We start from the raw sequence: 16385 nt of genomic DNA on the forward strand, positions 1-16385 counted from the left end.
TCCCAAGAGCAAGGGGGAAAAAAAAAAAAAAAAAGACTGAGAATCCCAAGGCCATGCCTGAGCTTGGTGTGAAGTTCTCAATGGATGATCCACCTGGATGCTTAACTTTAGAACTTCTGTAGGGAATGCTTCCTAGCACTGGTGTGGCCAGCTTTCCCAAAGAGATGCTTTTAAACTCTTCACAGGAAGGCAAGGCCATATGTTACTGACAGTACTCTACCTGCTGTGCAACAGCAGCATTCTATCTACAGAAACTGACTGCATTGTGCTTCCCATCAACCTCTTCAGTGTCCGTGCACCATAAGAATTTCTACTGTCACCTCAATGCACAAGCCACCACCTTTTAGTTGGGGCAGGGGAAAGGATGGCACATAGAAGCTAGAAATGGAGGTAGGAGGAAAAGAAGAATCTAATTCCTTTACGGTTTAAACAGTTTTCTTATCATGGCATTTTCTCTTTCTGCCTCATTTTCCCTTACAGAAGTACCAGCTAATTCCCTAACCACTTGAATAATCTCCAGCATCTAAATGTCTTCCAGTGCTGGTGGTGAGTTGGTTCCAAGACTCCCATGGATACCAAGAACTGTACATGCTCAAGTCCCTTATATAAAATGCTGGACCAATCACATTGAGCCTATCTAGCCTACACAGATCCTTTGGTAGATTTTAAAATGAATCTTCTCTTGTTTACTTAGAATACCTAATGCACTATAAGTCCTTTGTAAGTAGCGGCCATACTGTGTCACTAAGGGAATGATGACAAGAAACAATGTTGGTTTGGTACAGGGGCATTTTCCCCTAATGGCTTTACCCATGGATGGCTGACTCTGTGGCGGTGACCCCATGGAGGATGGCCTACGCTATGTGAACTGCTGTCTGGGTTCCTCTGGGCCACTCAGCTCCTGTCAAGTGCTCACTTGTCTCCAGCTATCACACTGCTGCTGCCTCTAAGTTATTTTTATGCTTTAATAAGATATAAAATGAGCCTTACACTGTAGTTCTGACAGCTTTTTAAAATAAAGAATAAAATCAGATCTCTTTTTATTCATTGAAGAATATTTAGGAGATGTTGTAAAGCCCCATAGTTCATACACACACAAGTAACTCATGAATTCATTAAAAATATCCAATATAAAACAATGAGAATACAGCACTCTATATCACAAACAGGAAAAAAAAAAAAAAACTGAAGAGGCTTAGGACGAAGCTAAAAATCCTACTTTTTTGTATATTTTATCCTGTAGCCTGTGGAAGATCCAAGCTCATAACCGACAAGGAGCAGTTTCTGCCAGCAAATGAGCATCCTGACAGTGGAATGATGGAGCTTTGTTCTTGATTCCAGACCCAGATGGACTTTACATGGAAAGGTGCCCCCCCATTTCTTTATATTAGTCTTCCCCAAAATAACAAGTTCAAAGCACCAAAAAGTCACTTGAGAGGAAATGCTGCGATTTCACAGATACCAGAGGTTGAGAGGAAGGGCAGGGAAGACATTTAAGATGGAAGAGAAGAATTTCTGATGCAACAATTTCCATGCAGCAGGAGCAGGCGGTGTGTCTCACAGCACATCAGGGGCAACGCTTTAGACATGACCTGTGCGTTCTCCTTCAAGCAGAGATTTCTATCATCCATAAAACCTACCCAGCTTCTCTCAATCCACATATGCTTTTGATCTGTACAGTTTTGAGGATGAAGGTTCTACATTTATTATTAACACTAGGTAAAGGAACGGGCACTTCGGTGAGACAAATTCTGCCCTTTCTAACTTTAGTTTCCCTTCTCTGCCCCTAAACTCTAAACTTGAGCTATTTTATTTATCTTTTAAGAGACAGGCTCAGGTTAAAAACTGTTAAAAAATAATCCAAAAGTTTGAAATGGATTAAAACTAAAGTGAAAAATGTCTTAGACTACATGACTGTAGCTGGTTAAGTAGCCAGAAAATGGGAAATAGAACCTATATCATTGGAGATATTGTATTTTTCATAGCCTCACTGCTCTGTCTTCTGTGACATACTTGTGATTAAAAGCTTTCATCCAAACAAGGTAAATGTGAGGCAGAGAATCCAGGCACTGCTCTTACACAAAGTCACTGTGAGGGGCAGGAACACACGCCAACCTCCAGATGTATCGTTCTAAGGGCAGAACTTTACCTTTACCTACTCCAGCAGGCCCAAGCACATAAGCATATAAGCTATAGCTTTAACCTAATGGTGAGGAAAACTCGGGCTCAAACCAAGAAACACTATGAAAGGACAGGCCAGCACAAAAAATAGAAATAAATAAGATTTTTTTAAAAAGCTATGATTAAGTATGAAGAAGCTAGGAAGCGCATGGATTAAGGGAGATGATAGGGCAGAACTACCTACACCACACAGCCAGGAAAACACAGCTGTGGACACCGAAGACAGCCATGATCAAACTGCAGAATGAACACTGATTAGATAAAACTGTCATAGTCGATGCCAAAGGTCCCGAATTAGATGTAATAACTATCTAGGATCTCCCACCTCAGGAAAGGTACCCCAACTACTATAGAATAGAGCTGTCTGTTGTCTATACACATTGTTTCAAGAAAAAGTCTGACTGCGTTTCCTTCTGACTATGCTCTCTTAGGAGGCAAAGAAGGAGGAAGAGCATGTGAAAGATTCAGAAGAAAGGTGGAGGGGAGGGGTGTGCAAACACATGCAAGACTGCATATGTGAGAACATGGTAAAACTGATGAATTGTGGGAAGTGTAGTCCCTTTAACATACCTACGTCTTTTCTGCATGTCTAAAATCATTTTTAGAAAGTGAAAAACAGGGCCAGAGAGACAGTTCAGTGGTCAATGGTGCTTGCCTTGAAGCTCAAGAACCGGGGCCGTGGCCCTGGAACCCATCTGGTGGATGGAGGGAATTCCCCTTGCAAGTTGTCCTTGGACCCACACTTGTGTGCACTGGCTCACATTTGCCCACATGTATACCCATGTACACCACATAAAACAAAACTATGAAGCTCTAAAAAATAAGCTAACAGCATTTCTAAAGCCACACATGCAATTGCCCTAAGAAGACACACTTTAAATGTCAGCATTTTGTTTTCTAAAATTATTATGAATTTCTGGAACTAATATTTCCCTTGCTTTTTATAACAGTAAGGAACAAGACAGCAAAAAGAATACAGCTGCAGTCCCAGGCTTTCCGCTTCACTGTGACTCAAACCAACTTAGTGACACTGAGCCCAGTTCTGCCCAGTGGAAATACTAGATTCCTGCTAAGATGACAAGAGGCAGGACACATAGAAAGCAGGGACCGTGGCTGTTCTGTCACACACTGATGATCACACAGTGGAAGCTTTTCCTTTATCCCTCTTAACTTTCCATTTTACAGTGCACTGCCTTAGGGTACTTTGCTGTGAACAGCAAAACTAAGGAGCAGGACACATACCCAAGATAACAAGACTCACGGGCAGAACAGATCTGCCAAAATACGCTCATATCCATTAGAATGCTTATCCACTTGGGTTCGACTCTCTTGTCCTTAATTATGAAATAAACAAAATTCTAAGGAGCAAGAGTTAGAAATGAACTTCATGCTACATTACCAAATCGATTGTTGCCCTGAACGTACATTTAACACCAGCTCTTAATTCCCGAAACCATCCTGCTAATTCCCCTGAAAGAGGAGAAATACAGAGTTATTATTGAACCATAGTTTTCACTGAGAAAGAAACGATAGAGCAAAACCATGAGACTGAACCATAGGCCCTTTTTCCTTAGAAGTTAGTCCAAAGAGTCTCATCTCGTATAAATCCATTATTAAGGTAATAAAAAATGAGTTCAAATTAAATGTAATAATTTTAATAAAACAAATTCATAGACAAGACACAGAAGAATTATGTAGATCCTTTGCAATTTTTTTGGAACTTGTATAAAACAAGGTACATAATCCCCACTTAAGAAAAAAAAAAAGAACTGCAAAATCCTAGACTGACATATAATAAAGATGACTTTTCAAAGGGCAGGACTCATAGTCTCCATGTAAACCTAGTCAGTCATTCTCAGTGTAATAGCCTCCGCTGTTCAACATCTACCATGGAAACCCACCTATAACCATATATTTTCCTAGTCATGGTAACTAAACGTTCCTAAAAGAAGGATAAATGTTAATGCCAAAATAAAAACAAACCTTGAAGAAACAATTTGAACATGCGATGTAGGTTTTGTTTATTTTGCACTTTTTGGTAATATCATTACATATCAGAAATGAAGGCCACTCTCACTGAGGTGAAGTCATTCTGACTCTTCATTATCCTAAATGTAGATTTTTAAAAGAAATTAAAGTGGTGGTGCTATGACTAACTGGATGTTCAAGCAGAGACATCCCTGTTCTTGTTTGCTTGTTTGTTTTGAGATGGCTTATAATTTAACAGGGATCTTTTGATGAGCTATCAACTAAATTCTGCCTTTTAAACTCCACTGCTCTATATACTATCTTGAACAAAGAGGATCACAGAGTCAGAGCTTAGGTTGGACCTAGTCTCGAATACACAGTGAGCTCCCAGTCACTCACACAGCTGACTGGCATGGTGACAGTGTTCATCCTGTCATATCATGCCCTAACCAAAGGTTGGGAAGCTAGGCAAGAGGTCAAGCATAGCAGACAGAAAACTGAGGTGGTCAAAATGAGTGTACTGGAGGAAAATGTTGGGATTTGTAAAACATGGTTCTGACTGGGAATATAAAATAAAAATTATCTTATACATATGAGAGATTTGCCTGCATGTTTGTCTGTGTACCTCATGTGTGCCTATTGACTATGGAGGCCAGAAGAGGAAGTCATGTTCCCTGAAACTGAAGCTACCATGTTTGCGTGCTGGGAATGGAACACAGGTCCTCGGCAAAAGTAGCCAGTGCTTTTAACTGTGGAGCCACCTCTCCAGCCCCAGGAACTTGTTTTTCCATATAATTAACTTCTGGGTAACGCTTCTCTGCTGAGCTTGTGCTGCCTTTGGGGAACCACTGTGCTACTCTACCCCACATGCACGCACAGGGTCTCAATCCTGGAGATCACCACCATTTTAAAAACAGCCCTTTCCTTCATGAGAGCTTTACATACTCCATTTCAGCCTAGATTAATATTCAAATTCAACATGGTGGACAACGAGCACTTGACAGGGCTGTTGAGGCTGCAGTGTGAGCAGTCTTGGCAATCCTTCTTTTCCACAGCTGAGGCTTGGTAACACTTTGTTATTTTTATATCCTTCAAAGCTCAACATTATTATCTCTTTTCCTCAGGTTTTGAATAAAGATAGAAAGAATAAAAAGAATTGCTCAACTTAGTAAGGTGTTTTTAAAAGAAAAAAAAAACCTGTTTTCTAATGTGTTTCAGATTGATACTTCTAAGGTTACAAAATACAGACTTGACAAGTTTATGTGGTACTTAGAACAATAAAGACACAAGGAAAGAAGAGGCAAGAGGAAAGGTCAGTCTTGTACCTGTAGAGTAGAGACAACCTGAACAGAGAAAATCCAAGTTGTGGATGCGAGCGAGGAGACAGGACAGGGCTGGCAGGGTTGGTGTTTCTACTTCAGAGCTGGTCAGGACATAGTCTCAGAACCACTAGGATTTACCCATCAGTAGTGCCAGGAGTCAAGCAGAAGCAGTTGGCATTCTCCTGAAGTGTTTTGAACTAGTCCCTGGAAGATGAAGGGGTTGTATCCGGAGTGCATGAAAGGCCAATAAGATGACCTCTGTAGAAGAAGTTCATATTCTCCGTACTACACAGGATAGCTCTGCTGACAAGGATCTATGTCCAGGACAGTGTGATGCCTTAGGAGTTAGTCACGGACGTGCCTAGACCCACCGACTAAAGTGTTTCCAAAGGCACTCTTGCAAAATCTCCTGATGGGCTTCTGGTGACTCTGGCCCTCTGTACTTCCTCTCTAAAATGAGATTTCTATAGATAAGCACTGCTATTTGGAAGCTCCACACTTGTCCCAGGTCAGTGGAAAGTTACTTAATATGGCCTGTAAAGGCATCTTAGCCTAAGCTTTGCCTATAATCCTCAGCTCACTTATTGACAGTAATCTAGTCCTGCATGTTGCTTGTGACTCAACCCCAAACAAACAAATCAAAACCCATCTCTCCAGCCTCAAGAGAAAGAATTTTTAAGTTCATTTAATTTTCTGTGGTTCCCATGTGCTAGCTGTAGCTTAGGAACAGTCTTGCTCCCTCACAGGCACTGTCCTCTTGTGACAAAGGACAGTAACAGCCTTCACAATTCAGTTAACAGCATTTATGGACTCTACCTGTGCTGAGTCCCTGCCATTTGCCAGGGTGAGCTAAGTCAACAGCACTAGGATGATTGTCTCCAAATTTCTCAAAGCCCAGAAAAACAGACAAGGGCCACATGCCTTGACAAAGCCAAGATGGAAACTGCAGCTTTTTACGCTCTGGGTTGATACAAAGTCATATAATTCAATGGGGTTTGAGAAAAAATTGGCAATGGTAAATGGTCCTTGAATATGCAGTTATAAAAAATTAATTCAAATAAAAAGTATAATGAATGCAAGAGTTTCTGGCAGGTTTGTGTATGTTGTGTCATACAGCTTCGCCACAGCCTTCATCATGGCAGTCAGCACCGAGGCCACGGCTGGAACTCCCCAGCTCAGATCCCAGGCTCTCTGCTATGCACTGCCCGGTGTCTACTGTACATTTTCCTGCTCTTACAGGAAGTTTTAGGGATTTCCTACGGTCACCTCTTAGAATGTATGTATCAACATAGACTATTTTTGAATTGGGCAGTGCTGCAGTGTTTGATTTTGGAAAGAGTTGTGGGCTTAAATTTCATAAAGCAAACAAACAAAAAACCCCATGAAATTATTTTTGGTTTGAGATTAGTACAGAATTTCCTGCTGTTTCTGAAATGGCCCTAAATATACTTCTACCATTTTGTACTAATATTTATGAAGTTTTCCACATTGATGATTAATAAATCAAAATGTCAGTCATCTCTATAATTTGTTGAAGAGAAGAGTTTCTATGCGTTGTAATATAAAATACTTAGCTAAAATTTAATTCTTACTGTAAAAATAAACAAACACTATCTCATTAGTATACAAATTTGCTTGTCTTTAAAAATAGCAAATCATGCATTAAAATAATTTTTAAAATAAATTATTTTGTTTTGATTTGTGTATCTGTTCTTTCCCTCTCCTTCCCCCCACCTCTCTCTATATATATTTTCCCCATATTTGGTGTTTTTTAAATACAAGGTTTCTCTGTGTAGCCTTGGCTGTCCTAGACTCACCTTTGTAGACCAGGCTGGCCTCAAATTCACAGTGATCCGCCTGCTTCTGTCTCCTCAGTGCTGGGATTAAAGGCATGTACCACCATGATATTTTTATAAATCCAGTACCATGTAGAAGTTTCTAGTCAAAAAGGAGTCTGAGAGGAAGCCATTAAGAAACCCTGGTTAAAAAACAATCAAAGACCCTGAGAAGGCTAGTTTTAGTTGTGAACTTGACAGTCTAGAATTATCTGAGAGGTAGTCTCAAGAAAGGATTGCTCAGATGAGGTTGACGTTTATAGGAGGTTTGATTGAATGAATTGATGTACAAAAGCTGAGTCTACTGTGGGCAGCACCATTTCCTAGGCTTGGGCTTCTTGATGAGTAGGAATGGAGAAGGTGATTAAGCACTAGAGGCATGCATGCATTCACTTTCTCTCTGTTTCTGACTTGGATGTGACTAGCTGCTTCAAGTTTCTGCCTTAATTTCCTCCTAATGATGCATTGAATCTTGGAATTGTAACTGAATAAACTGATTCTTCTTTAAAGTTGCTCTTGACAAAGTAGTTCTTGTAACATCAACAGAAATGAAACCAAAATGGACCTTTAATGGAACATGGGAGAATAGCCTGCCTAGATAATCTGAGCCTTAAGTGATGTGTAGAAAGGACCCAGGCTTTTCTACCCACCCTGTCACCTGATAAGTGAAAAGATGAGCAGGCACCAGGGAAGCATTGCATGGGAACGTAAAGGGCTTGCCTAGGCCATGTGTTTGAAGGGGATGCTGTTTGGGGATGTTGTTGAGCCTGAGGTGAGTTTTCTGGGGCACAGGCCTTACAGGCTACAACCCAGCTTTGCTTTCTCCCAAAGTTCTCTGCTTACCAATCTTGTGAGGTTTGAGGACTCCTGGCCTTCACTTTGACCACTATGACACGTCTTGCCATGATGGATTATACCCTCTCAAACCATGAGCAAAAGCCATACGGGATACACAACGCATGAGCAGAAGGCGGCAGGATGGGTTGACCCGGCATGGAGAGTAGAGAGCTAAGCAGAAGTTTCTCTGTGCCCTAAGCACATTAACTATTACTGTGAACCTGGACTTACTGAGGTGTAACATGACATTAACAGCAATGCTTGCTTCAGAGACCTGATATGAGAATGAAATTATATAATCCATACCAAGTCCTCAGAACACTGAAGTATACTCCTGGCTGAGTGTCAACTCTAAGGTTTTTATCATGTTGTTATTATAATTGGGACCAACAATGATCTTATCAATAAGATAACATCTAGCTAAGTGTTCACAGACATAAAAATGATCATGTGGCATCTACAGGGACAACAACCCTTTGTTAGAAAAAAAGATGACTAATCAATTAACACAGCTTTCACCAGAAGGCAAAGAGTCCTACTCAGTGTGTGAGTTTCCCCTGAGGCTATTAACTGAACATAAATGTAGTCTCGTGTGTGTGCTGTTTAGACAGGGTCTCCTTATGTAGCCCAGATTGGCCTCAAACTCATGACCATCTAAGGCAGATTGCATTATCCTTTCCAATGATGGGATTATAGGCATGAAGCACTAGGCCCAGTTTACCTTTAGCGTTCTAAAACAACCCATTCTCATTTGGCAGCATCTAAAATGTTTTCAGACAAAAATGAAGATTTTCAGGTGGCCTTCTCAATGTTCTAAGGAAAACTGTTCTTGCCTTTTCCAGCTTACAGGATGGCCCTGGGACTCAACCTCACATATTCTTGACCTTCAAAGTACCTCAGTTAGACTGCTGTTTCTCACTTTTTGACCTTGAAATTTGACCTCCTTTCTCTCTCTGAGAAGGACTACAAAAAGAGCTCCTGTATCCTCCAACAGTGGATGAACAAAGTGTGACACACTGGACAATGGAATATTATGTATTCATACAAAGAAAGGAACTCTACCATATCTGCATGAGTGGCACTGAGAGCCACCTATGCAAAGACAAACAGAACATATAATAGATGATATACATGGCCACACAGAAATAGAGGCAAATAAATGCAGGTGGGAGGGGCAGGTTAGAGAAAGGATGGTTAGTGGGTACTGGGATATGACAGAAGAAACAACCTCGAGTCCTCTATAGTACAGTATAGTAATTATGTTTCTTATATTTCATTGTGTGTGTTTTTTAAAACAGCTGATGTAGAATATTTTGAACTTCCATCATAGAGAAATGAAAAATGTTTGAACTAATGATGACTATGCTAACAACCCTGATTAGGTCCACACACACTGTATATATGTGTTAAAATGTCACTCTGTATCCCAGAAATATGTATAGTTATTATGTATCAAAATAAGCTGATAAAATCGGCAAAGCCCTATTCCATGTATAGGCTAACATGATCCATGTTTTAAATTAGGACATAGATGGAGTTTTTGGGGCCCGTTACTTCCCCCTCCACTAACACTGCTGCCATGTGAGCCCTCAAAAACAACTAATAATTATGTTTCAGCAATCCCAACTTAGATTCAAGAAAAGTTGATCAATTGCTTGTACAAACTGTCATATTCATTAAAAAAAATTAGAAGATGAAACACAGAGATAACATTCAAACCAATCAGCAGGGAAAGGCAAACACCCAAACCTTCCTACTTACTGGTGAAAAGGTAAACCTAAAGCCATCCGACAGAGAATCAAGTGTCATTACACATGTCAAGGGGTCTTGGAGCTCATTAGATTCTACTTTTCACTTCTTAAATGAGCATCAGCTGCATAAACAGGCAAGCATCTCGGATCCTACGATTGATTGCTCATACTTCCATTATTACTGTAAACACCCCAGAAATTTCTGCTATGTGATCTGCTGAAACAGAGATACAACAAAAGGATGGCCTAGAAATCTGATCAGTGCCAAGTATAAAGAGAGATCATATCCAGAAAAGGGAAATTACTGCCCCATGCCAGAATCTAATCCAGAAAGCTCCAAACGCTAGGCAAGGGTTTGAACCCTGGGCTATATCCATCCTCAACTTTTCCCCTCCCCCTTCCCACCTCCCTCCCACCCTCCTGCCTCCTTCCTTCCTTCCTTCCAATTTTGAAACAAGGTCATGCTAAACTGTCTAGGCTAGCCCTGAGCCCATGTTCTACCTGCCTCAGTCTCCCCAGTAGCTGGGGTCACAGGCATCCACCACCACCTTCTGCTCAGGAGAGACAACCAGAAGACATCAAATACAACTAACTGGCAAGAATGTCCCCAACTCCTAAGGAAATGTTCTGAGCAATCTAGAGTCTAACACTCCTGTTGCTTTCCTCCTTAGAAAAGCACTTGAGGTGAACATCTGAAAATGTTCATAACATGCCAGTGATGAAAGGATAGGGATTCCTTGTGCTGCAGCCTGGCTCTCGAAATATTTATTGTCAGGCTTAGGATCATACTCAGAAACCATGGGGTTTTTGGTTTTCTTTTTTAAACATGTAAACAGAGTAATAAAACCATTTCATACATGTATATGTGTGAGAGGAAGGAGGAGCATTTAAAATTTTTTATATATTTAAATATATTTTAAAATATAGTATGTCCTGACTCCATATGCAGTAAGATCCTGAAGAGCTACAAGAATCTGCCCATGAATTAACAACCTTCTGCACTCTGCATCTATTCTAAGTGGCCAGGCCACCTTGGTTTAAACGTACAGCAAAAATGGACTCACTTACATAAAAACTCCTAGTAAAGTTATCTCTGTCTATCTAGAGGACACCTTTCAGACTTCCTCTTGATCTCTCAAAGTATGCAGTCCTCAGGGCTAAAGCAAGAAGTGTCCACTGTGGCTTCTTTATGCTAAGGGTAAAAATTCTAGAAACTTCTGGTAAAGCGAATCATGATTCTTTTCTACTAATATATTTAGAGATATCACTTTTACTTTCTGGTTCCAATATGTGAGGCAAGTAGTAAGCAGGGGGGTTAACATCATAACCCAACACTGTAATCTAGTATGAATACCTCAATCGCTTCTGTTGCTAGCTAAGATGTATGCCTCCAAGTGACACACCTATTCAAATAATGACCATGACACAATTTCATTAGAATTTTCTAGAAAGGAAGGCTAGAAGTGATAACTAAGGATCAAAAGTTGGCTGTTGTTGTTGCTGCTGTTGTTGTTGTTGTTGCTGTTGTTGTTGTTGCTGCTGTTGTTGTTGCTGTTGTTGTTGTTGTTGTTGTTGTTTAAACCTAAGTGACCTTTTCCAGGAAGGCTGAGAAGAACAGCCACAATTAAAAGCACTGCTAGAATGAAAGTAAATGAAGACTCAGAAAGAAAGACATAATGCGGGAGAGAAAATAAACATGTAAATTTGACCTTTCATCAATACTCTCATTTGGTTTGGTAGTTTCACCATTAAATCTTCTGCATAAACATCCTTGCAATAGCTAACAAATAAATATTAGTTTAGCTTTTCATGAAAATATATCATCTGATTTTCCTTATAAACTCTAAACTGTTCTCTTTCTTTTTAATAACCTTAGTAAAGAACTAGCTAGGCACTTAGCCTTTGCCTTTTGAAAATGCAAACTTGACTGGCCAGTACTGTGGCCATCTGTGATTTGCATGATTAAGAAACATATATAATTTAGTTCATTTATCAGGGCATTAATATAACCCATTAAAATAAAAACTGCTTACAGTAATGTTATTGTGAATATAAAAATACTTAGGGAAAGGAGGAAAGTATACTGAAGTCCATTTTATATTACTTATGAGGGAAGAACATACTGGAGTATGTAGAAGAGACGAAACACATTAAAACAAAACCAAACCCAGCCCTTCCCCACTGAGTCATGTTTAAAGCAGAAGAGAAGGGCGGTACTGGAGAGCAGCTGGAATGTGCTGTCCTTCAGCGTGAGCTAGACTCGCTTTCATTATTGATTTGTCTTGGCAAGGGGATGAGGAATAAATCAGAGAAAATATTTATTGCTCATTTACAGCAGTCTTTTATTTTAGTGAATGTTGCAATAAGCTTTTTCATACACTACCTGAGACAGGCAGGGTAAACAATTATTAATTTCTGGTAAGTGTTGGAGGTGAAAGAAGATACAATGTAGACTATAAATCTACTCCACGACAGTAAATCTCTAAAGATTCGCCATTAATGTCCAATTCTCCAGATTTATGATTCTGAATTCTATAAAGCTAAGACTTCATGAAATGGTCTTTTTACAGAGCATAATTACTAAAATGCAAGAAGCATCAGAGTGTGTCTTGGAAACATTTATTTTGAAGTCCTAATCACCCCAGAATGTTGTGGATGAAAGCAGTTCAGATGAGGGTAGGAGGAACCTCTAAGTTCTCTAGGAGACGGAGGTCTAGGAAAGATACACACGGGGATATCTGCTGACAGTGAAAGCAGAGAGTAAAGCTGCACAGTGGCAAAGCAAGGAGACTTCAGCTACCAAGCAACCCCACAAGCTTGAAAGAGCCCAGGAAAGAGCCCTAAACATGTGTCGGAGTTGGCATGGGTCACCTCTGTACCTCTAGCCTTCAGAGATGTGGGGGCATATATTCCTGTTGCCTAAGTCACCGTGCTGTGTTTGTTGCAGTAGCCAAGGAAGAAACACATAAAAAAAAAGTTTAGTGACAGCATGGCAGAAAGGTGATTGTGACTCAAGACAAGACACAGAGAGAAAATGTTCTGAGACACGTGTATCTGAAGGACTGTCACCCAAAAATTACAAAGAATTACAAAAAGTTGGCAAAAAGAAAGCAAAGAACATATTCCAAATGGGCAGAAGCAGATGCCCCACCCAAGAGAACACATGTGAGGAGGGGAGAAAGTGAGAAGATGATCATCACCAGATGTCTTTGGAGAACCGCAAATTAAAACTACAACATGTTGGGGTACCATTCAAGAGCCAATAAACAGACAGCTGAACACTACTCATTTCTAAGGAGTTATAAAACCACAGTTAGATTACATTGCATAAGTAATATACAAATATTATGAGAACAGAGCTCGGACCTGGCAGGCTCCAGGAATTTTACATTTATTCAACTACTTAGGAAGGCAATCTGCCAGGACCTAGCCAAACAGGTCAACTGCGTTTCCCGTGAAAACACAGTTACACTCTACTAGACACAGCAGCAATGCTTATATATGAGTGATACAAAAGATAAAAACAAGAACGAGGATGACTCTATCAACTGCAGTTCTCACGCTAAGAAGCTGAAAATGCCCAGTTCCCTCTAATAGTAGGATGGATGACTTACGAGGAAACATTATACAGCAGAGAAAATGGATGGCCTGTAGCCATTTTGCAAAATACAGGATTCACTAACAAAACGAAAAGAGAATGAACAAAATCCAATTCAAACACTGATGAAGTTTCCTGTTTAATGAGGAAAAGCAGTTTCCTCTGGAAAAGGCAAAGACAGTGATCATTGTCTGCATGACCACGTCAGGGACCTGCATACACAATGTTCTTAATCTGGTGATTGCACACCTGGCAGCTACTAGATGAAAATGCACAGGGCTACTGTTAATGATAGAGGTCAGTAGACATAGTCAAAAAAAATCTCTGATGAACCTAGAAAAAAAAATGGATTGAATAATGACAGGAAACAGATCAACAGCTCATAGAAGCTCAATATGATAGGACCAGATGAGCACAGCGGGGAAGGAATCTGGGGTTCTGAAGGCGTTGTTTCACACTTGACCATGATATGGGGTCACTGCACATGCACAGCCAACTCACAGACCGTCCAACACCAAAGATCAAACCTCAGTAATAGAAACTTAAACAGAAAAGGTAATACATTAGTTTATTTGCATATCTGTGTAAAGTTAATTACCTGTGTTATTAAAGTTTGGCCTTTTTTTTTTCAATCAGAAAGAGAATTAAACAGTCTATATATTTACGCTGAGAACAAAATACATACTTGTTTGGATGGATAAGTTGATATACAGGTAGATGATGGGTGGGTAACTAGATGATAGATGACTAGAGAGAAGACAGATAGGCAGACAGATGGCAGATAGTAGACACCAGCCAAACAGATGGAAGAGGGCAGACAGATGAGAGATGCGCAGGAATCAAGTAAGAAAACCACAGAATAGGTACAAAGAAATAATTAAAATGCTCTTTTAACCAGAGCAAAAATATGAAGCCTATTTGCTTAAATACTTATTTTTTATTTCATTTGAAGTGCTGAAGGTAGGAATGAAAGCCTTGTGTATGCTAGGTAAATGCTCTGCCACTGAGCCACATCCTAGCCCCTACTCCCATGTATTTAAATGTCTGATTTCAAAACATCTCAAGATTTATAATACACATACAAGTAAATACGAGACAGTAGTTTTAAAAGTTTTTAAAATTTTAAACTTCCTTCTCAAGGAAAAAGGTGATATTGTTTGCCTTTCATTGCATAAGGTCATTTAACTCTTCCATGTCCATGCCCAGCTTGGAACTGTCCTCATATTTTGCAATATAAAGGTTAGCTGTGAGCCAGTGGCATTGGGTAGGCAACACAGGTTTGTCTGTACAGCTACTGGCACAAGCTCCTATGAATGGTCTCTTACCACATGTGCTGGAACCTGTTCGGCTTTCGCAGCAGGAGTTCCGGGTCTTGGATAGAACTGGTTGATGAAGAGACTTGGAAATTTGTATTCTTCAACAAGTTTCAGTGTTTCTTGAAAATCCTGATCAGTTTCTCCAGGAAAACCACAGATAATATCCGTAGCAATCGTTATTCCAGGAACCCTAGAGAAGAAAAACAGACAAAAATTAAAAAAAAAAAAAAAAAAAAAAGGTTGACTGTGAGCCAGAAGTATTATTTCCTTAACATTTTAAAAAATAGAATTTATTTTTTAGGACAGAGAACTTGCAAATAGTTTTCAAAAACCTTAATAATAAGAGAAATAGTGGCTCCTGGGCATCCTCAGAGGCACCCATTTTTAATGCTTTTAGACTTTTGTTTGTTTGTTTTTGTTTTATTTTCTCCTCAGTGTCTTATAATAGAGGCTACTCTGCTGTTTCTGGAATTGTTGGGTTTGAAAGGCGATATTTAAGGACTTTTATATTACAGTGAGATGAGCTAACTATACATGTCCTTTACCCCTACCCTCCCTTATACTGTACTCAAAGTATTTCTGTAGAAGAGCTGCAGAAACAACTGGTAGACCAAGTTGTTTCTCAACACTTAAGTTTGTCTAAGTATACTAACTGCCTCTTTGAAAAGTTTGCTTAACATTTTATGTTTCTAAGCTGATTATCTTCTCAAGGCTTCGACAGATCTACCAAAAGTCAACAGCAGGATGAACTTTGCCAGTGGCAGAGAGATTGTCAAGCGTATGCAATGTCCTGGGTTCAGCGCCTAGCATGGGGAATGTGACAAAATAAAATCAACCCTATTTTCTAAACACTCAATGTATTATTAGATCATTCGTCATTCAGGTCCCTTGTTTCTGAAAAGGCCACTTATCATATGCACTGCTCTTGCAATGAACTGGCTGTCACTCTTTACTGTTCCTTGTTCTCTTTTTCCTCAGTCTTGTTTTCCTGGGCCTGAGGTCTTGCGAATTCTTGGATCATTTCCTTCACTCTGCAGTGTGTTCTCAGTATCAAGTGGCACTGTTGTTACGTCTCAGAATGTCTGAACACACAACTGATTGCACTACAGGGTGATATAACACTCCAAGTTGAAAAGAACTGTCCACCAGAATTTTGGATTGTTCCTTTTAAAAAATGCTGATAGATACTGAAGGCATGAGATTCACTCCTGTGTGTTCTCACAGTTTTCCAATGCTGCATCTTAAGCCTAGGACCTATGTCAGCCAGGTCAATTGCTCCATAATTGACTGACATTCCAACCATACATATTCCATTACATATGCCGTATCGCTCTCTTTTTGGGGTGTCATATTTTTCCTGATCATTTTTAATTCCATGCTAATATGCTTCTTATTATATTTTTAAAATCTTTATACATGGCATAATCTATAGACTAAAGGTCTTTTAATCTGGAATATCATTCATATTATTTCTTTAATAATTTCTCTTCAAATTTGTCTTGTATTATTTCTTTTGTAATTTTTCTAGGAAATATCATAAATACATGTATATTTATATGTATATGTGCCTGCATGTA

General features: G+C 39.6%; 1 protein-coding gene across 1 annotated transcript in view; it reads right to left on the bottom strand.

Annotated features, from left to right (window-relative positions):
• Cdkal1 (CDK5 regulatory subunit associated protein 1 like 1) overlaps nt 1-16385 on the bottom strand; it is a 532156-nt gene that overhangs the window by 149763 nt on the left and 366008 nt on the right. The window contains exon 10 of the mRNA XM_051169450.1: nt 14818-14998. Within this exon, the coding sequence (XP_051025407.1) occupies nt 14818-14998 (181 nt within the window). The remainder of the gene's footprint in view (nt 1-14817; nt 14999-16385) is intronic.

Source organism: Acomys russatus, chromosome 3, assembly GCF_903995435.1.
Source record: "Acomys russatus chromosome 3, mAcoRus1.1, whole genome shotgun sequence".
NCBI classification, from domain to species: Eukaryota; Metazoa; Chordata; class Mammalia; order Rodentia; family Muridae; genus Acomys; species Acomys russatus.